At 40.3% G+C, this 24,560-nt stretch overlaps 1 protein-coding gene across 1 annotated transcript in view; it reads left to right on the top strand.

Annotated features, from left to right (window-relative positions):
* Positions 1 to 18,711, top strand: part of LOC103537530 (neuronal acetylcholine receptor subunit alpha-7-like) — a 55,926-nt gene extending 37,215 nt beyond the window's left edge. The window contains exons 5-10 of the mRNA XM_030467502.1: positions 980 to 1,059; positions 2,385 to 2,552; positions 4,438 to 4,632; positions 6,401 to 6,487; positions 15,551 to 15,660; positions 17,708 to 18,711. Of these exons, the coding sequence (XP_030323362.1) occupies positions 980 to 1,059; positions 2,385 to 2,552; positions 4,438 to 4,632; positions 6,401 to 6,487; positions 15,551 to 15,660; positions 17,708 to 18,229 (1,162 nt within the window). The 3' untranslated portion in view covers positions 18,230 to 18,711. The remainder of the gene's footprint in view (positions 1 to 979; positions 1,060 to 2,384; positions 2,553 to 4,437; positions 4,633 to 6,400; positions 6,488 to 15,550; positions 15,661 to 17,707) is intronic.
* Positions 18,712 to 24,560: the final 5,849 nt, after the last annotated feature.

Raw genomic sequence — 24,560 nt, 5'->3', positions numbered from 1 at the left:
TTTTTTGGTTTTTTTTTTTTTTTTTTGGTTGGTTGGTTGGCTTTTTTGTTTTTTTGTTTTTTTGCATTTATGAAACCCTTTCTTTCTGCCTTTTATGTATTTAATAGTTATCATTAATTCTGCACTTAGCCCTTATGATTTTACCCCCTTTTTTGTGTGGTTGTGAAAGAGGGTGTGTAAGATTGTGTAGTCATGCAATATAGACTGTCATGTAGCCATGACAGGCAAGTCTTTGCAGCATCAGCCAGGTGAACCCTTTTTAATTCATTTCTTCCCAAGAGATGCTCTGGAGCAAGCCCCCAAGAATTCTTGACCTTCCCTTATTTTTCTCAGAATTTATTAAATTATTATTTGTAAATTATCTTTGCTTGGTCCATTTCACCTGGTTTCTGCTCTTAGAGTCTAAATGCATTTTCCCCTTCAGCCCCAAATATAAACCAATTTCTCCCCATTTCCTGAAGCAAACCCTTGGCTCCTCTGCATCCTAAGAAACTGCACAATTATTGCCTCAGTCCACCATTTTGCTTACATCAGATATCTGTATACCAGACAATTTAATTTACACTTGGAGCTGCTTGATTCTGTCAGCTGGCTCAGAAAAGCCTCATCCTGCTTTGGATAGCTACTATGACACTTCTGCTCCTTTCACTGCTGCCTTTGCTCTGAGACATCCCATGGCTTTGACTCTCACTTCTTTGAGGACATTGCAGCATGCAACCATCATGACTGGGTGCAGGCCAGTGGTGTCTATGAGAAGCCAACTTACAGATCAAGGATGATCTCTTTATACAGGTGTAGGACCTATTTCAGACATTCTGTGCAATAAATTAAACCAAAAGATTATTTTTATGTTGACAGTTGCTACATCTTGACTCAAAAGTCAGCTTTGTTTTTCCTTCTTTTTCTTTTTCTTTTCTCTTGTTTGTGTGTTTTTGTTTGTTGTTGTTTGGGGTTTTTTTATATTTATACTGTGTTATAGTGCGGATGAAAGATTTGATGCGACATTTCACACAAATGTGCTGGTGAATTACTCTGGATCCTGCCAATATATTCCTCCAGGTAGGGCACAGAGAAAATTTGTTCCTTTTAAGTCAATATTCAGCTTTCAATATGTACAAGCAGTTTTCCTTCATCAATGAAACCAAGGTGTTTAAAAGCAGTCTGTGGAAATTTTGCAGGCCTCCACGTAGCCACTCCAAAAATGGACATGATCATGAAAGTCAGACCCCTGGAATGTACAGGTCAAGTTCAGGGAGCCCAGCCACCCCAGAGCAGCAGTGTTTGTGCAAGAACATGGTTGTGCACACATGGTTCTGCCACAATGGTCATGGCCTTTGGAAGCAGCAGACAAAGAAAATAATTAAAGATTTCTGTCTTGGAGGTTTTATTTTCAGAAGGGGCAGCTCAAAAACTTACTGCAAAATATCAAACTCTACTTCGCTAGGAGACTCAGAGATGGTATTCACATTAGCTGAAGTTTTAAGGAGCACACAGAAAACATTACTGCAAACAAGTAGGCTCAGTGCAACAATAGAAATAATTTTCCAATGAAGCAGATGCCGCCTTTCTATCACACAGTGCCACTGAGCTGAGCAGCACGTGATGAACTGGTGAGGTAAGGTGAAGGCTACTGTGATTTGCCACCAGCTGCCAGTGATGCAGGCAGCACAGATCATCTTCCCCACTCTACAAGCTTGATGTGCTGCCAGTGTGCTAGGGAAGTCCCACAGCCACAGCTGTGGCTCCAAGAAGAAAGTTTGGAGCATCCATTAGGTTGTTGGTTTTTTTTTCCTCCTCTCAAATAAAAAAAGAGAAAATAATGAAATTGCAACAATATCCCAGTATCCACCTCTTAAACTGCTTAAAATGTTACATGAAATAATGAGTGGACTAGACATCTAGAGTGAAAGTCAAGGCCCAGGTTAACACACAGAAGATCAAGACCAACACAAAGCAAAGTTTAACAGCAATGTATGTTCAAGGGGCTGTTGGTGCAATGCAGGGCCTGACGAGGAACACCTTTCAAAGAACTTGCAGACACAGGGCATGGACATCCATGCATTCTATGGCTCCTTCCAGGCCCTGCAGCCCTGTTTGTGATCTGCCAGACATCACCAGGAGACAGGATGGGCTGCTCCTGAGTGGACAGTGTGTCCTGAACAATCTGCCTCAAGTATGCAGTCAAAGAGAAATGGATCTTCACTGATGCCCCAGGAAGGGAAGCTATTCCACTCATGGCAGCATTTTCCACCTGCAGTTGTTCAGTTATCCCATGACTACTCCATGCAGACTTTTAGAAAGTTGCTTACGAGCAATTGGACAGATAGATGTAGAGATGAACTGCACCCTGTACCTACTTGAGTCTGACTAATTTCTATCCACAGGCATTTTGAAGAGCACATGTTACATTGATGTCCGCTGGTTCCCTTTTGATGTGCAGAAGTGTGATTTGAAGTTTGGCTCCTGGACTCACAGTGGCTGGTTGATTGACCTGCAGATGCTTGAGGCAGATACTTCCAACTACATCTCAAATGGAGAATGGGATTTAGTGGGTAAATTGTCTGACCAAAAAAAAAAAAAAAAAAAGGAAAAAGAAAAAAAATCATAACCTTTCAGTCATAATAATTGAATTGTGTCTGAAAGCAATTGCCTGCAACTGAATACATAAATTATATTAAATCTACCAGTTGTGAGCAGTTTGTCAATACTGGATAAATCTCATGATCTCATGTAGGTGCACAGAGCACCACTGCCTATCTACTGTAATGCATCAGTAAAAACCCGATTGGTGTAAAAACACCATTTCAGCAAAAGTGGAATGAGCTTATCAACTTTTACAAAGATGAATTGTTGGCAATTTCAACACACCACAATGGATCCCCTTCATCCAGAAAGCCTTCAAAGTGTCTACCAGTTCATAATGACTACAAATAACTGCAGTTCAGTCTGTCTCTCTTCACTCCTGTGCTTTCGAAGATACATATATTTTTTGAAGTGGAATCTGTGCCCAGAAATACTTATTTGGAGTGAGCCCCTAGTGAGTTATTTTGAGCCTATTTATGTACATGTAATTCAGGAGCAATGAAAATTGATAGAGCTTAGACCACCCTAAGGAAAGGTTGCAGGAGGTGCATGTCATCTTCTTGTTTGGATCTTCAGACAAGAAGATAACTGTCACTGACCAACAGGGTGCAGTCGTTTTACTGTTCAGAGCATCTAATAAATAATACAATAAAAAACATGATTAATATTCAGTTTTATGAGAAGTTGTGGAACTACACAAGGAAGCCCTCTTAAAGTCTGCCCATTTCAGGGCACTCCCAACTTTCCATTACTTATTTTTTAGCGGGTATTTCTTTCCAATAAATTGGCATCTCTGATTAAGAGACTGGCCCTTATCTACCTCATGCAGCCAAGGTATTAAGTAGCACCTCAGATAAGCCATGGCAAGATCCTTTGAAGAGCCAAAGGATCCACACATTGTCACATCATCTGTCCCATGCACAGAAACAAAAATAAGGTAATCTATGATTGCATGAAAAATACAAGGTTCTTCCAGCTCCCTTGACATTTTCTATGCTGCTGTAGTCCCGGCCACACAGCACCTCAGACAGTCTATTGTTTCTGTGTCATCATGGCCCACCCTCCAGCATAGCTATATTGGATAATTATGTCCCTTATCTTCAGGTCTAATAGACTTTATGCTTGAACTTGACATTACTTTTGAAATTTAAGCCATATCCTCTTTGGTTTTCCTAACAAAAAAAAAGCCAAATGTGTATGAGAATTGGTAGCACTTGTCCTACAGAAAATCCACTGTATAGACTAGTCAACATGATATCAGATGTTTTTCAGAATTTCCTGGACGCAGGAAGGCAGAATGAACATTTGACTGAGATAATCTTTGGGCACTGCATGTAAATCTTTCCTTATTGAGGTTGGGATGCTTAGAACAGTTTCGATTTGACCCAGATGAACTTTCTTGGCTAAGCGAGGTTCTAATGACTCAGAAGGCATGAAAATAAACCCTAGGAGCACAGAAGGTGAACAAAGAACAGCAGACATCTTGCACTGTTTCTTCAGATGATGCTGAAGACACTGGCACAGCAAGAGTTATCTTAGCTGATTTAACCCTTTTGTGGTGTGTTGCAGTTTTCAAACAATATTAAACTGATACAGCTTGTCCTTTGTCCCCTTTAATCTATTCATCCATGTGTTCATCAATGGCCACAAGTGTTACAAATTGTCTTTTGCCTGGTAATTGTTTTGGGGGTATCTTTTCTCCCTAATCAATTGCCACAGGACACTGAAACACTGTTTATCACACCAAGTGTGGTGGAGGTGCCACATATTGGCTGGTAAATCCCTTGGCCCGTTCCATGATGGTACCCAGGAACCTTGCACCTCTCCCCACTGCTCTGATTTCCCTCTCTATAGGTGTCCCAGGAAAGAGGAATGAAATGTATTATGAATGCTGTAAAGAACCATACCCAGATGTCACATATACCATCACCATGCGCCGACGCACTCTCTACTATGGCTTGAACCTGCTCATTCCCTGCGTTCTCATATCCGGCTTGGCGCTGCTTGTTTTCCTTTTGCCAGCTGATTCAGGGGAGAAGATTTCTTTAGGTGAGCACTAATAAGCTAATTCCTTCCTAGAAAATGGAAAATAAATACCTCATGGTGCTTTATGCATGTGTTTGGCTGCAGGATATGGTTTAAGAGCTTTCAGTATGACACACACATCCTATATTAATGCTTCTAAAATTTTACTCTGGGGTGAGAAAGAACTTGGCAATGGCACAAGCAGCAGTGGTAGCACTCTGTCATCCCTGTTGTTCTGTGTTTTAGTATGTTTCAGTGCATCTCACAGCTGATTAACTCTGTTTTTCAGACAGGACATACTTAGACACAGAAAGTGAAGGATTGCAAGTGGCAGCAGCTGCACACTGTATTTTCACCTTCCAAGTTCAGCTCCCAAAACAACAAGGGATGAGTCCCTCATGAATGCAAATAACAGTGACAGCCAAGGAAGGGCTAAATTAGATTTCCTGCAATGTTGTGTGTGTGTCAAAAAAGGCAGGAGAGGTGCTTCCAAGACAACACAGGGAAGAGCCTGAAATACATAAGATGGACATGGGCAAGACTTTAAGAGCTTCTTGTACACAATTCTACCAGGATAAAGACATTTAAGCCCTGTGAAGTTTCCTCAGTGTTAGTAGAGCAATTGTGAATCTGAGTAGCCTATCTTGCAAGAAGTGAAACATAGGCTACAGGGAATACAATTGCTATCTAGGAAAAGTAGGATAGAGACAAGAAAAGGACCCCACCTGGAATACTTTGTCCAGTCCTGGGGTCCCAAGCATGAGAACATTATGGAGCTGTTGGAATGGGCCCAGAGGAAGGCCACAAAGAGGCCTGGATAGAAGGTTGGAGAGAGTTTGGGTTATTCAGGCTGAAGAAAACTCCAGAAAGACCTTATGGTGGCCTTCCAATACCTGAAGAGGGCCTACAGGAAACCTGGAGAAATGTTTTTTACAAGGTCATGTATGGATAAGATGAGGAGGAATGGTTTTAAACTGGAAAAGGATAAATTTTTCTTAGATATCGGGAAGAAGTTCTTTTCTGTGAGAGTGGTGAGACACTGGCACAGGTTGCCCAGGATAATTATGGATGTCTCCTCCTTGGATGTGTTCAAGGACAGTTTGGATGGGGCTTTGAGCAACCTGCTGTAGTGGGAAGCGTCCCTGCCCATGGCAGGGGAGGATTGGAACTAGATGATCGATTGTAACTAGGTGATCTTTAAGGTCCCTTCCAACCCAAATAATTCTTCGCTTCTATTATTTGAGCTGAAGTACGGTGTTGACACAGAAATAGGAGATAAATGTTCATGCAGTTGCCATGTGATTTCTCAATACTAGAACAGGAGGTTTAGCAACAGTCTTCCCAGATAGGACAAACAAAGAGCTGATTTTAAACCAGGCTGCAGGTCTTTGGAGTGTGTTGTATTATACGCAACAGCAAAAAAACTAGACTCATGTCTGTGCAAGTCTCTCCTAGCTTTTAATAAACATCTGGGCGTTGTTTGCACTGTGTTTTGGAAAAACAATGTAGTTTACCAGTTCTGCAACCTCCTTTCACCTTGCAGGAAAGATTTCTCCATTAATTTAGCAGACCCAAGGGTTTGGGTGTAACTGAGAAAAGTAAAGAGCTAGCAGGTAGAGTTGCATACAAAAATGTACTTACTTTGTGGAAGTTCTCATCTGCACCAACAGGAAGTCATGGGTTTGGCTTAGCTGCAGATTAGGACAAGGTTATATTTAACAGCAAAGACATCAGAGGAGCAGCTGAAAAGTTCATGTTCCTCATTCTTCCCCTCCGTGTTCGCCCCCTGCAGGTATCACCGTCCTGCTTTCCCTGACTGTATTTATGTTGCTTGTGGCTGAGATTATGCCTGCAACTTCTGACTCGGTCCCACTAATAGGTAAGTTGATTTTCTCTACCCTGAATACAATGTATGATGCAAGAGCCTATTTGAGGACTGGCTCTTTTTTTGTTACTATAGTTTTGCATTTCAGCATTATTAGGAATAGATCCCTGGGCTTTTCTGTTTGCATATATGAAAAAAACCTGAGTGGGTGATATAATTAGAGCCTTGCACAAGTTATATCATCATGAATATTAAAAAAAAAAAAAAAAAAAAAAAAGCAACAACCTCATTGTGTCACTTCGAGGATTAAAACCTCAGACCTAACTGTGTGGATCAGGGAGACTACAGAACAGTAAGGCCCATAGGCAAGAGTTCTGAAAGCCTCCAAATAACTTGTACTTTTTATTGAAGGTCAGCAGGACTTTGCTTCTGAGTCATACAGGAGCTTCCAAAAAACTAACAAAACCTATCACTGAACGTATACCTAGGATTTCACAGAGGCAGATGCAATTTTGAGTGAAACTTTTTGTGTAGGGAGGAGACATGATGCATCTTGGACCTGTCTTCACATAATTTTTACTTTGTGTTATACCTAAAAATAGCTATTTGGAATTAGGAAAGGAGTGCTCTTGCATATGCCAGGTTCACTAGATTTAAACAAACCAGTTTCTACTTACACAGTCCAAATCAGGGAAAGTAAGATTTATACCAGGAAAACCTATGAATAGTTAAACCTGAATGTTAAAGCATAGCTTTGTGAACATCAAATATCAGCAAAGGGTGAGGGACGGATCAAGCCCCTCTGCTCCAGGTGAATATTGGCTCGACCATTAGGACCTCTCACTCCTTTTCACCCTTTTTGCATCACAGAGTCAAGGAGGTAAGGCAGACTTTTCTCATGATTATGCCTCGTTAGCAGCACGTATTGCTGCAAGTGTTTTCCTAATGCCCAAATAATTAGAGCATATCAAATGTATTAGAAACACACCTCTCAACGTTGTTGTGTAGGCCAAACACAGTCTGTTTCTTTCATCTGCTCATTAGACAGATTTTATATTGTCAAACACTGTAAAAGAATAATCATTGCACGTGGATGCTTTTAACACCTTGGAGACTGACTTCAGGTGTCCAGATGAGGGATATCTAAAACAATCTACTACTGTCATATGATGCTTCCCTGTTCAAACTTAAAAGTAAACTGAACCTTGACCCACTGAGGTGCACCCAAACTGTGTGCTCTGAAACTCAACCATTCCTGTGCAATGGAAGCTCTTGTTTCATAGGATCACTCTATAGCTCAGGTTGGAAAGGACCTTGGGAAGCAGAAAGCTGTGTGAAAAGCCATGTGAAAGTTGTTGCAAATGGAATGCATTGATCTACCCTTTATTGTAACTATTGTGATTTTCATGAATGTCAGACATGATTTAACCTTCAATGTCCCCACCTTCTCCCTCAAGAAATGTTCCCTGAGGAACATTTGAACCAGGGATCAAAGTCAGAATGACATGGCTGTAGTTCTCTGAATTACCATTTTGTACTTTTTTCTAAATGGGTGCAACATCTGTCTTTCTCCAGTTGCCCAGGATCTTACCTCATCTCTGTCCTTGCATCAATACCCTCAGGAATCTTAGTGACACCTATCTGGTCCCAAGGATATGGACAGGTTCAAATTTCAAAATCAGAATCCATCCTCATCTACTGCTGGTTGTTTTCCTCATACTTGAACCATGTCTCCAAGCACATAGAACACCTTGGTTGTGAAAACTGAGGAAAAGAACCCACTATCTTGAACTTATGTCTGCCCACTGACACTGTATCACCCCCCCCATTCATCATCAGGCCTATGTTTTCCTTTTTCAATAATTTATAGTTTGTATAGTGATAGAAACTCTTCCTGTTTCACTTGACTCCCTTGGCAGTCTCAGCTCCTGAGTTTTAACATTCTGAAGACGAACTCCACTGACCAGACAATGCTTCCAAACATTTCTTTTGCATCCCGCCCAAGCTTCCTGAAAAGCCTGCCTCTTTGACCCTGGAGCGCCACCATGAGTTCCAAGTTTAGCTGTTATTACCTCCTGATGTGTTTGTTTGTTTCTCTGAGTAATAGAAGGTATTTTTCTTGTACTTTGAGGCTGCTGTACTTTAAGACCTTGCTTGTTTGCTTGTACTGCTTTCAGAGCTTTCTCCTGTAAGATCCCAGCTACTGGTTCCCCTTAAAAGAAGAATCTGGTTCTCTTGAAGTCCATACCCTGCTGTTCTCCTTTCTCTGATTTAGCTTCTTAATATAACAACATGGGGGATTTCTCACAGCTCCAGTTTGGAGTGTCTTTGTTGAGGCAGCAAAGAAAAACTGGTTTAATATGACTCCAAGAAAGGAACCAGGTTTTGAGGTCTGCAATATTTGCAAAGAAATGTGGAAATCATGTCCTGATTCTTCTTAGTTGCGGTCGCATATCTTTGGCTTTAACTTGAGTTTACAATAAAAGAAGCACCTCACAGCCTAAATAAACATCAGCAAGCCGGTGGGGGAAAACACTTCCCTTTTTCCTACCTCTCTGGAAAGTGTCTCCCCACCTCTTTGGTGTGTCTTTTGCATTCTCTATCTGTTCTTAAAGCTGCTCAGAGCAGGCTCCCTTACTCCACATATGCAACATCACCACATGATGGACTCCCATTTATATATAGCATATTGACTAGTGTGTTAACATGCATTAAAAACAAGACAACTTCTTTTCTGTAAAAAACAAGTGACAAAGCTTAGGCTAGAAACCAACAGCAGGCTGTTCATCACATTTCAACACAAGGAGTCTGCTGCTCCTGTACACTGCCAGGTCATGGGACAGCTTTCCATTCCACAGTGAACCAGTCCCAGTGCCAAGAAATACTTCAGTTGGACAGGCTGTGTCAATACATTTGTACCCTACTCTGACTCAGCTTTCTTTGGTTCTTTATATCAGAAACCAGCTACTCCTTGCCCAGCAGCAAGTCTACTCCTGCCCTTCTCTAGGAAAGCCTCCCTTTTTAGGGGGACCTGATATTTCTAAAAATCAGCTTTCAGCAGCATGCATCCATGTGAAGCAAGGCACTGCAATCTTTCAAAAGTTGAATCCTGCCCTTCTGCAAATTCCTCTACAATGCTAAATAAAGGAAAAGACTGAGAAACATTTCTGCTTGAAAAATTAACCATGCACAAGAGCAACCAGCTCAGCCATTTGGATCAAAAGCACAAAGTCCTATGACATCTACAAGCACAACAGTTTGGCCAGAATCCAACACAAGTCAACTATAGGAACAAGGCTTGTTTCACTAAAGGGTCCTGGAGGTCCCTTCTGGCACTTAAAATCTCTGGAGTGTAGCTTAAAAAGACTTTCAGACCATGACTATGCAGCAGCATCTGTGTCCTGAAGTTACCCCTCCTAGTATAGCTTAATCATGCCTCATGGGAAGTGTGTCTGGCTGCACTCATGATTTGATTTACTTAATTTTTCTGTTTAACAGTGCTTTCATCAAAATTCTATGTAAGTAGACAGCTGGAGTTCGTTATTTGAGAAAAGGACATATAGACATGCAGGGGCCTCCAGATGTGTTACACACCAGAAGTTACTGGTCTGAGTGCACTGATCTCTGGGTAAAAAAAAATCATCATGATACAGCTCACATAGAACACAATTGTTCTTTATGCTTTTAAAAACCTATGCAGTTATGCACATACTTGCCTTGCATGATGAATGCCAGTAATATCATGGGGATTTCATGCACCTTCCTGCCCCCACCACATTGGAGCATTGTACCAAGGCTAGTGCATTATGGAAGAAGGGTTATGTAGAGAAACAAGACATACAGGTGCCTTGAGTTGCCAAAGAGTGGGTGTGAGTCCACCTGTGCCTGGTTAGGACAGGCCCCCTGTTGGGCAGGAGCAAGACCAGGGGGCCAATAAAGGTGGGACCCACACCCAGAGAGAGCTCACTCCTGTGCGAGGCAATGGAGAGGTCAGCAGCTCGTCGAGCCTCAGGAGCAAGAAAGGCCCTTCCCACTACAGGGTTATCCATGTGCCCATGTGTTGATTTTCTGGTCCAATGACCAAACTGAAATGAAACAAACACTGTTATTTCAATTAGAGCTTGTGTACAAGTTCAGGTCCTGTGCATTCAAACTAAAGACTTAGATAACTCATCTGAGAATACATTTGAGGCATTTAGATTTCAACTGGAAGGGCCTTTTTTTTTATTTCTATAAAGATGATGTGCTCCATGTAAATAACACTGGATAATCAGATCTGGGTTTGTTAATGGTTTTATGAACATCTGAAGACTTTCTTCCTTAGGCAATAGACATATGCCTGAATTCCTTCTTTTAAAGAGCACTATGCCTCCCTGTTTACAATCTCCATATCCCTGACCTGCTTCATTAAGCTGTGTTTTCCATTTGAAAGCAGCCTTGTAATTAATTCTGGGAAATCATGCATTAGGAAGTCACTAAAAACAAGTTCCCCTAAGTCTGCTAGTTGTAACTCTTCCCCTTCATGCCTGTCCTTTGACTAAAGCATCCTTAAGATTACATAGTCAGTGGCCGTGCTTACCTCCATCCAGTGATACTTGGTAAAGCAGTGACAAGAATCTCACTCATCTTCCATAGCTGTAGGAATGTCTTAAAAATCAATGCCTCCGTATAAACTGCTGCTTTGACCCTGCAGACTTAAAAAATATAACCTCCCAATGTAATGTTTAGTCACTACTAAACCCAGTCAGTTTTTCAGAAACTCATCCCATGTTAAAGTCAGACACAGCTGAAAGCCATTGCTCTGAAAAACTGAGGCAACAAAATTGGGGCAACACAGTTATAAGCCTAACCAGCATAGCTTCATAATTTTCTCTCTATCATGCCCAGTAACTCCAAAATACTGTAAATCATTATTTTCTTCCAGCTCTCTCCAAAATAACATTGTTGGGTTTGAATCAAGAATCTGTATTTTGCTCTAAACAGAGCAGAAAGTGTGAAACACCTGAAAACACAGGAAGTGTTTGAAAAGGCAACATGGGGCTCATGGTTGTGAGGAACTGTCACTTCTATGATTAACAGTTTTACTTTTCAAACACCTATTTCAATTCTTCAAAAGCATGTGGGAGGAGAAGAGTTTGAGAATTGTGAAAACACTTCCTCTGTGCCCTCTACAAGTATACCATAACCAAATGGTAGACATAGGGTCTTGAAGTCTCTCACTCTTTTAGGACTTTCCATGTTTATGAGGGTCCAGCTGGACTGAGATGATGCTCTTTGTTTTCTATTGGCACTGAAAATTAATGGACAACACAAGGTGTCCTGCTGCAGCAAATCTCAACAACAGTGGAAACTGTTTTCCTGTCTACGTCCTCTTCTGTGTTTCTTTGCCAGCAAAAGTAAACAGCCAGCAAAGTAATCTCTCATATACCATTTTGTTTCCCTGGGCTCTGACAAATTCCTCCATCTCCTGTCATAGGCTGCAACATAATCTGCCCAGCACCAGCCTTGGCCCCTGCCATAGGAGAGAAGAGGGGTGGTTGGAAGCCACTCTGTTGATATTTGAGACTTCCTACATCCTCCACAGGTTCATTACTCTGGACCATTTCCAGAAGGAGGGCCAGTGAATATCTCATTCTGTGCATGCTGTGGGACATTTCTCCCACTTTCTAGGAGTTCACCAGAATCACTCAGCACTGAATGACTGAAATGACTTGACTTATAGCAGCTTTAAACCAGTCCATCATTTTGCATTCAAAATCTGACTTTTCCTGCAAAGAAGGAATACAGGTATGAACACCTGTGAAAGGTATACAACTTGATCACTGATCAATGTTTAGTCTGGAGGAGGCTCAGGGGAGACCTCATCACTCTCTACAACTCCCTGAAAGGAGGGTGTAGCCAGGGGGGGTTCGACCTCTTCTCCCAGGCAGCTATCAGTAGGACAAGAGGGCATGGGCTTAAGCTCTGCGAGGGGAGGTTTAGGTCAGATATTAGGAAAAAAATTCTTTACAGAGAGGGTGATCAGGCATTGGAATGGGCTGCCCAGGGAGGTGGTGGATTCTCCATCCCTGGAGGTTTTTAAGAAGAGGCTGGTGTGGCATTCAGGGCCATAGTCTGGTAACCACAGTGGTAGTGGATCAATGGTTAGACTTGATGAGCTCAGAGGTCCTTTCCAACCTGACTCTGTGATTCTGTGAATACCTGAGCATGATACTCTCCTCCTTCCCCCACTATTGCATAGGAACAGCAATACTGTAGCTTGTCATCATTGAGATGTTCTGCATATCCTATGATTTACTATGTTAATAAATGTGGATAATATGCTCCTTTCTCATTCCAGTGTTCAGTGGAAATATAAACAATGCAAAATCATACAGCTAGAATCATCTTGATTCTCTTAGAATTTCTGCTTTAATCTGCTTCTAATAGTTCTCAGAATTAATCCAGTTTCACTCAAGCAGCAAATCCTCCTAAACACCTCTAGAATAATCTCAAATTGCTTCTTTAATATCACATTATGGCCCAGAAGGTCCAAAGCTGACAATGGAAGACCTGCAAGCCATGAATTTCAATTTTTTGATAGAGGTGATATCAGAGGATGCTTGCAAGAGCAACTAGCTACTGTCACTGATTTTTTTAAAAAGACTTCTTGGGTCTTTGTACTTGTGTTAGATCCATATATGCTACAACAGCACCTGGTCATCTTTTGATAGTGCTGAGACAGAGGCTGACAGCTCCCAGATGTTAAAACAGCTGTCCAGGTACTGTGTTACATCACACTTCCTTTGACAAAGAAAGGGAAGAAAACCAATTGTAGAAATGCAAATATTTCATCCTACTTGAAAGAAATCAACTGAGTATCCAGACCAGCTTTTCCTTTCATACACAATTGCTGAAGAAAGCAGCATCAAAGTTTGAGAATACATGAGGAATACTTAGCTTTGGCTAGAGCAGACCTTCATATCCCTGGGGAACTTTGCTAAGTCAGGAAAATTGAGGGGCTCCAAACACAGGTCTTCTGCTCTCTTTTCCTGGCCTCTGGCAGATGTCCAGGGCAGAGAGTGGAAATGAACCTTTTCACCTCCAGAAAGTGTCAGTCATTATGCCTCAGAGCCACTGGCTTACAGCAGTCAGGCCCCTCCTCTTCCATATACACTCTTGTCTGGGACTGCTTTTCCTCAGACTGCCTATGGTGAAGTGGTTTATTAAATCCTCCAAGCTGGGCCAGGAATGATGTAGTAAGCAGAATCTCCTTAGTGGGATATAGAGAGGTGCTTGGTGAGACTTGTTGGGCTTTTCCCTTTTTGAGTTCAAAAGAATAGGGTTGGACTTCTTTGTAAAATCAGATTTGCATTTACTCCTTTCCAACAGACACACGTGGGGGTAGGACTTTGTGGCACTGTGTAAGTGCTGTAGAATTTAGGGTGGCCCCCAAAATTCTGGCAAAAAAAGGCTGGTGGCTGGTCTGTGTTAGAAGACCAAAGCTCTGTTCTTTACAGCTTCTTTCACGTGCCAGAGCTCACAGGAAAGCATCCTATTTATGTGCAATATCAATGGAAGCCCAGGAATAGAGTTCACTTATTCATAGTTTTATGGGGCTAGGGTAAGGTGAGTGAAGACTGCAGTCCCATGGCTCAAAGAAAAGTCTTATCTGTGCATATGGTATCTTGATCCTTTCAGCAACTCTCAGGGTTTTCTGCTCACAGTGTTGACGGAGAAGACTGAGTCATGGTCATATCATATGGGGTGCTGGAGGTTGTATATTTCACCAAGTAATAGGTTTGATCTTTCACCAGCCAGAGATGTAAAGCCATCAGACTGGAAGGAGGATTAAGCCATGGTTCCAGGGAAGTGCATGGGGGGCAACATGGGATTCTTCCCCACCAACTCTCCCAACTGCTGCAGGAGGACCATGTTTTTCTGCTTATGGGAAAGAGAGGTTGTAGGATCAAACCCTAGAAGGAAAAATCAAGAAATGCTGAGTAGACATGGGTACCATTTCAAACACAGCAACATTTTGCCTCATGGATCACTGGGATCAGTGGTGTGGTATGGGAGGGTTCAGTGACACCAGGAGAACAGCATTCTCTCCATGAGTTCTGCTGGTGGCTCTGGGTGGCCCAGAGCTGGGGATGCAGGTATTCAGTGGATCTGATCAGCTCAGTATCTCGGTATCCCGGCAGCGGACAGGGAGTTGTTGCTAAGCAGGGGGCCCTACATTCTTTTCTTGGAACAAAACCCAAGCAGTTAAAATGTTTTACTGATTCTAGCCCTTACCTCACTGCAAAGGTAAGAACTGAGGGCCCCAAGGGCCTCAAATGATCCAGCATGAAATACTGGAAAAGAGGATGTTCAGATGTGATGCAGACTTTCTCAAAATATAGATCTACAGGCATGGCCAAGAAATAAAATAAAATGTTTGTTTTGAGGGGTTTCTTTCTTTCTTTTCTTTCTTTCTTTCTTTCTTTCTTTCTTTCTTTCTTTCTTTCTTTCTTTCTTTCTTTCTTTCTTTCTTTCTTTCTTTCTTTCTTTCTTTCTTTCTTTCTTTCTTTCTTTCTTTCTTTCTTTCTTTCTTTCTTTCTTTCTTTCTTTCTTTCTTTCTTTCTTTCTTTCTTTCTCTTCCTTCCTTCCTTCCTTCCTTCCTTCCTTCCTTCCTTCCTTCCTTCCTTCCTTCCTTCCTTCCTTCCTTCCTTCCTTCCTTCCTTCCTTCCTTCCTTCCTTCCTTCCTTCCTTCTTCCTTCCTTCCTTCCTTCCTTCCTTCCTTCCTTCCTTCCTTCCTTCCTTCCTTCCTTCCTTCCTTCCTTCCTTCCTTCCTTCCTTCCTTCCTTCCTTCCCTCCTCCCTCCCTCCTCCCTCCCTCCTCCCTCCTTCCTTCCTTCCTTTCCCCTTTCCTTTCCTTTCCTTTCCTTTCCTTTCCTTTCCTTTCCTTTCCTTTCCTTTCCTTTCCTTTCCTTTTCCTTTCCTTTCCTTTCCTTTCCTTTCCTTTCCTTTCCTTTCCTTTCCTTTCCTTTCCTTTCCTTTCCTTTCCTTTCTTCCTTTCTTCCTTTCCTTTCCTTTCCTTTCCTTTCCCTTTCCTTTCCTTTTCTTCTCCTTAACAAACTACTCCTTTTACTTCCAGCTCAGTATTTTGCAAGCATCATGGTCATTGTTGGTCTGTCTGTGGTGGTAACAGTGCTGGTTCTGCAGTTTCACCATCATGACCCACAAGCAGGAAAGATGCCCAAATGGGTAAGCAGCTTTGGTGGTAAATATTTGACAGTCTACTGAAAGAAAAAAAAATGTTAAAACTGTAATAAACGATTTACAGATGAGGGCAGAAGTTGCTCTCCCTTAATCTGTAGAATAAATTACAGACAGTATGTGTGACACCTATGTTTGCTATTAGAAGGGAAAAACAAAGATTAAATTTAGGTCTTCCATTTAGAAACTGTTATTTGGGTTTTCTATTTGAAGTTACAATGGCATGGTTGGGCTATGGCAGAACACTTTTTTCAGCTTCTAATCTCATGGGCAACACCTTTGATTTCTAATCCATCAGACACACGCTAAAACGCATTTCAAAGCACTGAACACTTTCTGGTGTTTGCTGGGCATATTATCTGCTTGGTTCCCTTACAGAGGGTCTCACTGCAGTTCATGACAGAGCTGTAACAAAGACAGCGGGTGAAGCCAATTTACTTCTCTCTTGCAACAGTTCCAATGATGAGTTGGCTTCCAGAGCTGCTGGAGATCAGGAGCCCCAGTACCTCAGCATGGTGAGGGTGCTTAACATTGAACCCAGCTGTGCTTCTCACAGCTTGGAGCTCGTTGCTTCTCTACCACCAGCAGAACCAGAAAGGCAAAGCTCTTGGAACCACTCTGGCTGTATTGAGACCACTGCACTCCCCTGCTTGGAAATCTGCTTTTCACTGAAACCACATCTACTTGTCTGTGTGGAAAACCAATTTTGTTTACTGCCTTCTGATCAATTTTCAGTGCACTAGCATGTGGACCCACTTTTCTGTGCAGCAAGAGTTTCTGGATCCCAGCAAGACCTAGTGCCAACACCAGAGAGCTTTCAGGAGGAATGGGATTCCTTTAGATTTTCAAGTTGAAAGAAACTTGTGCTTTTTAAATCTCTCTCCTTATGAATAGATTTTAGAGTATCACACAGGGAGTCCTGGGCTCAGAAATTAAACCAGAAGTCATTATTATTCTTTCCTGGACATCAGGCTAATTGATTTACAACTAGAATGATGAAGTCATTAAAGAAGCCACCCATCTTTCTGCAGAGAATCTCACAATCTTATTGAAAAGTTTCAATTTCTTATAAATAAAATCTGAAAATTTTGAAGGGCTTTATAATCACAAGAAATTTCTGATTTAGTTTGCAGCCCTTCATACAAGATTCTATTGATTCCACAGCCTTTTTACCGTCTTTTACAGCAAAAGGTGATAACAATAATCATCATAGTAGGCTCAGATTTCAGAAAAGATATTTGAAGATCTGTTAACTCTCTGGAGTTTGTACATTTGGTGGCCTTGACAAGCAACATGTGGAGCACGATCTGCCACATGCAGGTTACAGAACTCTTCTGATGGTCCACAACCTTTATAAATCAGAGCACAGGGAAATGACAGCAGTTAGTAGTACTATTTAGATTTCAGACTGGCCAATTTAATTGATTTTTCTTTAGAAAAAAAGCCCCACTGTATTATGTGTCTGAACTCTTCAGAGGCACTTCAAAATGTCTTTCAATTAAAAAAGAAAAAAAAAACCAACAACAAACCAACCCAAAACCCAGCCAAGGCTGTTTATATTGAGACTTAAACAATAGAGATGGGGAATGTGCTAAAAACAGCTGTTAGTCTGTTGCATTGCTTTTTTTTCAGCAGTCTGAACATTGGTAACCCCAGATATTTAAGTGTATCTCTTTCCATACTGTCTAAGAAATTATTGAAAACACTGCAGCTAATTTTCTGCCCTCTGCTTAATTGCAGAGGTCTGGGATTGTTTGCTAAACATAGGACATCAAGAACCATTTTGTAAAAGTAAGATTTTGCATCTCCTTAGCTTCATAAGCTATGCGGGTATTGAACACCCACTATGTTCAAGACGTTCCCAAAAAAGGGCATTCTTGGGAAGAAAAATGGCATTTGAAAGCAGATGGCTGGAGAGCACAGAAGGAATCCCTCTGGAGTATCACAGACTAACTGTAACAGTCATGAAACACATAAAAAGCTTCTAAAATGTACAAAAGTTCCCTTTATTTCTATTATGATCACTCTCTTTCAGGTCCGTGTCATCCTGCTGAATTGGTGCGCTTGGTTTTTACGAATGAAAAAACCTGGGGAAAATATAAAGCCCCTCTCTTGCAAATACAGCTATCCCAAGTGCCATCTGAGCATAAACAGTATGGAGATGAATGTGCTCCCTGGGCACCAGTCCAGCAATGGCAACACCATCTGTGGCTACCATACAATGGACAACCCATGCTGCCCTCAGAAGAATGACCTGGGTGTCAAGAGCAGAAAGATTACTTGTCCCTTACCAGAAGATACTGAGCTTGTTCAGAAGAAAGCTTTAATGGATACTCTTCCAGTGATGATGAAGATTCTGGAGGAAGTTCAGTTCATAGCGATGCGCTTCAGGAAGCAAGATGAGGGTGAAGAGATCTGCAGCGAGTGGAAGTTTGCTGCTGCTGTCATAGACAGATTATGCCTGGTTGCATTTACCCTTTTTGCCATCATTTGCACATTTACAATACTCATGTCTGCTCCAAATTTTATAGAAGCAGTTTCAAAGGATTTTGCGTAAAGATTTTAAAGATGAGCATGATAATTTAAAAGTGAATATTGCCAGTAATTTTGCTAGGTAATTTAACTCAGAGAAGTGTACTTACATGTGCTAACATACACAGAAGGGGATGAAAATAATTTCAGGAGATAATAATTCCTGATGTTAGTGATTGTAGTTACTGGATAGTAAGCATATTGAGCTCTACTTATTTCATAGATTAGTTCTACATGTAATTATGTCATGATCTGTGGCAAATGATAGACAATGCAAATTTACAACATACTTATTACAAGTTAACACTAGTATCAATGTGTTACTATGAATTTGTGAAGTTCTATATATTGTTAACAATTTAAATGATCATTTATGACTACAAGCTTTACAACAAGCTTTTTTGCTTTTTTCAGTGTGTTTGTGTTTTGCCATTTTTGTTTCATGTGGCTGTGACATGCACTGCTCGGTTTTGACAGACACATCTCCACAGTCTTGCAATGCTGTATGGTGGATTTACAAAAATAAACTATGACCTTGTTAGCTCTTACCAGTGCAGTGTCTGAATTTTTTTCTTAATAAATATGTTAACAGAATGTATTTTTGCCAGAATATGTCTTTTTTATTTTAATTTTTTTTTTAGATTTGGAGACAGTGGTTGTGAGATTAGGAAAAAAATTCATTCTCCATCCTGACAACCACATATAACATCAATGGTGCTCTACCTTTGCTTAATTGTTGCTGTCATCTTGAAAGTCTACCCAATTTGTAATTTCTCTGACCTCTTGGGACACGGTTGTAAACCTAATGCTGACTAAAACTCTGTGTGATTAAGGCAAAAATATTGTCTCTGAATAATCTGTAGGAAATTTGCCACTGAAATTGGTCTGAGATTTCATATTTAGCCTACACCACTGAAGTAGTGTTTTTCAAAATCCTGTTGGTACAGTCCCCTTTTCAACTTGGCCAGCATTATTTTGTTAAAAGGATTCTGTAGAAGACTAATTTTATTTTGCTAAATTTTAATGTAGCCATTTTTACTCTTAATTTGCTGCCCATGATTTCTGGAGATTTCTGGTTTTGGTGAGTTATTTTGTTTTGGTTTTGTTTGGATGGTTGGTTGGTTTTGCTAGGTTTTGGGTGGTTTTGATTTTATTTTTATTCTTACCTGTTGAAAGTCAGGAAAAGAAAAAAACAGAGAGAGACTTCAGGTGGCATTTTATTGATCCAAGACTATAAAACTGAGCTTATTTTAGTTAGTGTTAGCTGCTAAGTTTAGCACTGTGTGGATAAATTATACCTGCTAAACTTCAAAGTCGGTGGCTAAATACATCCCACTTAGACCATGAAAGATCTGTAGTGGGTTGCACGACAGAGCATTCTAGCCTAGCAGCCAGCTTCTAAGAGGACCAATAGCCTCTATGCTCTGACAATGCCTTTCCAAATTGAAATTTGTTTCTGTGGTTTTGTAACTAACAGTTCTTAATGAATGAACAGTCCACATGGAATGTAATTAGACTATATATCAAGACTACAAAACATATTCACAGCTAATGTAAACATGCATATGTGCAGAGTATTTTTGGACTGCATTTTCTTGTCCCTCTGAATTGCAAGATACTTTCACTTCACAAAGAAGTCAGAGATGAGGTATGATTTTTTTCTGCCAGTTGTGAAAGCTGCTAATTGTATACTTACATTCAATGAAATGCCAGTCTCTCATTGGAAAAGGCTGCGGAGTCTTACATGCAGAGGCACACAATAATAAGCAGTAGAAAGTGGAAGTGACAAAAGGGAGGTTTCTGCATTAGCATGGCTGGGACTCTCAGCAAGAGAAACTGAGTCAAGTTTCAGGACTGAGTAGCATACATCATCTCAAGCACTTGCACAGTTCAAACTCCAGTGTTAAAATGCTGTTTGTCAAAGACCCTTGGGTATTCTTTGAAATTGTGTCCACTGCATACTACCACTCTAGTATACCTCTCTGCTGAATTCCTGCTGCTGCTGAATTTAAAAAACTATCTCATCTTTTGATACTTCTGGATTTGCAGGGACATGTCAAGAGCAGCAGACAGATTTACAACATGGGCAGCTGAGATTACCAAGCAAAATCTGTGCCTTTGAAAAAATAAGCATTGATGATAAACAACTGTAGAGAATGGAAATTCCTGTGAACTTGGCAGAGGTCAGTAGGGAGAGAGAGGGAGACTCTTTAAAGAGTCTTTTGCACCGGTCCTGCAGCTGCATCTTGCGGCCTGTGGTGTGTGTCTGCACACAAAGAAAGACTAAATAAACTTCCAAACCGTATGAGACAAAAGTCAACCATACAACTTTCTGTATTTTTCTTCCATGGCTGTAAAAAAATGAAAGCCGAAAGATGATTAGACAGCAATAACTTTGTCATTTCAGACAGGTTTTGGTGCAAAAATACTAAACAAGGGCTTTTGTCATTACGTCTGTTGTCAATTGTGGATTGTGGATGTCAATTTTGTCCTTCCCACGAACACATTAAAAAGGCCTAGCTATTCTCTCACTGGCCAGTCACCAATAAATAACTTAAGGCTTTTGTAGCTCAGTGGCCCTATGTTTTCTTCCACATATTAGTAGTGTTGTCTTGGCAAGATGACAAGGGTTTTACTCACAGACAGACTTTGTAGCTCCTCTCAGATATGTTTTTCCAGATGGCACAACTGAAGTCTGCCTGATGGGACTCCCAAACAGACAAATATGACAAGTGGAGTGGTGGATTTGGCTAAGGGCAAGATACCGATATTGCCAGACTGTTCACCATTTCTAAAGGGCAAAGTGCAAATAAATTAATACATCTTCCCAGAAGTGCAACATATTAACTTACTACTATACAGTTAAAACTCTCTGATTTGCTCCTAACATTCTCTGCATAAGGAGGAAATCTCATTCAAAGCTCTGTGCAAAGCTCTCTGTATCCTGAGCTCTGAGCAAAGATTATGAAAGGTATCTGACAGGTGAGTACTCACCTATTGCACAGTGAATGTCTTAAGAACATGATACATTTACTCAATACTTAGCAGTAATTCACTTTGCTCACAAAATGCTGCGCCCATCAAAGCAGTGATGAAGTGCCTTGGCTGACATCAGAGCCTATTAACAACCAAGGTCAACACTGATTTTATAACCGATTATCTGTAAACCTTCTAAGGAATAAAGATGACAATTTCCCAACAGGAAAATCCACGAAAAAAACTGCACATCTCTCAAATTGATGAGATGTGACTAAATCTTTTCCCATTCAGCCATCCTTTCCTAGACCTCTGAGTTTACAAAATAGTCTCAGAAGTAAAAATAATGAGCATTTTTGGTGGGTGTATTTTATTTCTTTTAAATCTGGGCATGGTGGAATTTTCCCCACAGGAACAGCATACATTTCTTCTTTTCTGACTGCAGTGTAGGATTTGGTGCTGGTATGTTCTCTGCTCTATTTGTACTTATTATGGAGAAGGTAACTGAGAAAGGTTCTGCCATGGTGACCTCTGGTGAGGTTCTAACAGGGATGGATCCTCTTCTGATGAATGGACCCAAAACTGCCTTATAGAGACTGACTTTCTATAAAGGTTTCTATACTGGGATAGGCATTGCTAGAGACTTGAAGCTAAGACATGTACATAAAGACACAGGTGCCGTGCTTGCAGCTTATCCTGTACTTGTGGTGAGTGTTATTTCCAGGTAAAGAAAAATAGATGTGTTAGACTGTCCCAGCTATATGCCAGGCACACTTAGATCTTACTTCAATAAAAACACTACAAGTACCAAGTTACTTTTGCTTACTGATAGAAAGGAGCATAAGGGATTGTGTTTTCTACAGATTGATAAACATTTAAGCACAAACTTGAAGGCAATTCAGATTTTCACCATAATGGAATACAAATTCACAAAATAAGGATAAAAACTTCATTCCCAGGAATAAATATACAATATGCTTTTTTATTCTGCTCAGCAACCATTCCATTGAATTGTGGACTATGAATACTATTTAAATTCAAGATCTATACTTAAAATTAGATTAAATTGTTCATTAATACTTTATGGTAATCCTTCTAAAGACAACTTTCACTGTTTCCTACATAGAGAATATTATTTTTCTCAGTATGTTTCTAATTTTGCTATTATTATTATTTGCTATTATTAACTCCTTGTGTAAATTCCTTAATGGGATTTTAAACATAAGGAAATTAGTAAAATTTTAATGTTTTCAATTAATTTTCTTGGTAGTAAATGTTACTGAATACTTGTTTCAAACTCAGAGGAGCAAAGTTTATTAAATATTCCTGTTTTGTAGGGCGAGGCTTCTCCTTTATTTTGCTAGTACTTCTGTTTAGTGCTATAGAAGTCTAGCTTTGGTAATTACTATCATACTACAGACAAAAACTGGAGTTTTTTTTCCCACAAGTAAATTGATTTTGTTCAAAAATGTTTTAAAAAATTTAAGATGCCATCTTCATAAAGGGACAGATAGGTGCTTTGTTCTGGTTTGTTTTTTCCTGGATGATTTAGATAATAACTTTAAAAATTTTGAAATTTTGTAGAAACTGACAGATAACTGTTAAAAGTATGATGTATGGATCAGGTTATTCATAATGATACAGGGAATATTAACTTGCATTTATTTCTAAACTCATGGGTTGTTATTATTGGACAGAAACACTCAGGGAAAACAGAGTTAGTTTTTTATGTGCTTGGCTGACTACAATCAATCTGCAGAGCTTTTAAATTAAATAGAACAGGTATAAGAAGAAGATGTAATCTATTCAGATGAGCAAAGATAAAAATAAATAACTTACTGAGAGGATCAGTGGCAAAATAAAGAATTGTACAAAATCACTGCAGTTACCTCAAAACCTTAAGCATGAACTAAAATTTTTAAATTTTTTTCAAACTTGTCTATTAATTGAACGTCTCCAGCTTCCTTATCCTGAGCCTTTCTAAGCATATAATATTATTTTGGTTCAGCTGCTGCTATAAATGTCCTTCTTAATCAGATTTTAGATTATTACTGGGGCCCCCTTAGGAAAAATGAATAAGATTTAACAAATGTAATATTGAGAACTTGGATCTGAACAATTTCTTAGTAATTCTCTAAAGTATTCTTTTGTGAAATCTGGAAGTATAAAATCAAGAACTCACGAAAATTGTTTATTTGTGCATAACCATGGATAATATATATGTCAGAATATCAGATAGAATGTACATGTAATAAGAAGTAATACATTAAAACATGAGTTGATAGGAAATGGGTCAAAGAAATCATCCAATAATCTTCTGTTACATACCTACATGACAGAAGGCAGACCTAATGAGTAGTTCAGAGACTCCTCATTATTTCTGCTTAACAAACTGTGATTGTTAAATCAAATTTGCCACTTACACTACAAAGTATATTATTTTAACATAATTAGTTTAGAAACATATACATTTTATAGGCCTGCTTCAATTTATATTGAAAATTTATAAGCATGATTGAGACATAGCAGACTGAATAACCAGAGCAGACCACCCACTCTGCTCCCCAGTCCTTCTCTCTATATTATGCAGGCCCTGGGCCATATGAGGTCATTTCCATAGGTGCCAGGCAGCCCCTTGAGAATGGTGATGAGGATCTGCTTGAGGGAGGGCTTCCAATGGTGGTTTCATACCACTTCTCAGAATACATGTCCTGAAATCTGATCACTGACAGCTCCTTTACAGACAACCTAGTTATCTTCATTAGCTGGGAAGGTGTGATTTTCAGCAGCCACACCAGATAATAGAGTTCTCTTCTTGGTCATCTCTCATGACTTGTTTTATCACTTTTGGTATATCCTCCCATAACACAGGCAGCTAGCTCTCCTATCTGTTGTGCCAGAAGAGCTGGGGGTGCTCAGGTTACAGTTGTCAAATCAAAGGAAAAAAAGCCTGTTCTGGCTTATCAGACCTGCAATGTATCAGCAGTGGCTACACAAGTACCTGAGTCACCCCTGTAGCTGTCACTCCCCTTACCAGGCATTGACATGGGAGAGTCAGACAACTGCTGGCAGGAAGCAGTACAGCTGCTCCAAAACAAGTCATCACCTTCATGATCCTTCAGTTCTGTTCTAGTGTTCTAGGCATGCACTGCACATTCACAAAGTCAAAGGTGAGCAGTGACTGCAGCTTTACTCCACAGTGGTGGATTTCACCTCATCCCCCTGATGAAGCTGTTGGGATATCCTGTGTCAGTGCTTTGTGGAGCTCTGATGCTTTAGGGGAATCATCTCCCTCAGAAGTTGACCAAGTCAAAGAATGGATTCATATTGGCAGTAGAATTCAGGAGATTCTTGAACCTTGAAGGAGTATATAATCTTTA

The sequence above is a fragment of the Calypte anna genome, chromosome Z (genome assembly GCF_003957555.1).
Source record: "Calypte anna isolate BGI_N300 chromosome Z, bCalAnn1_v1.p, whole genome shotgun sequence".
NCBI classification, from domain to species: domain Eukaryota; kingdom Metazoa; phylum Chordata; class Aves; order Apodiformes; family Trochilidae; genus Calypte; species Calypte anna.
The sequence above is the reverse complement of the archived record's forward strand: the minus strand, read 5'-3'. Positions and strand labels throughout refer to the sequence as shown.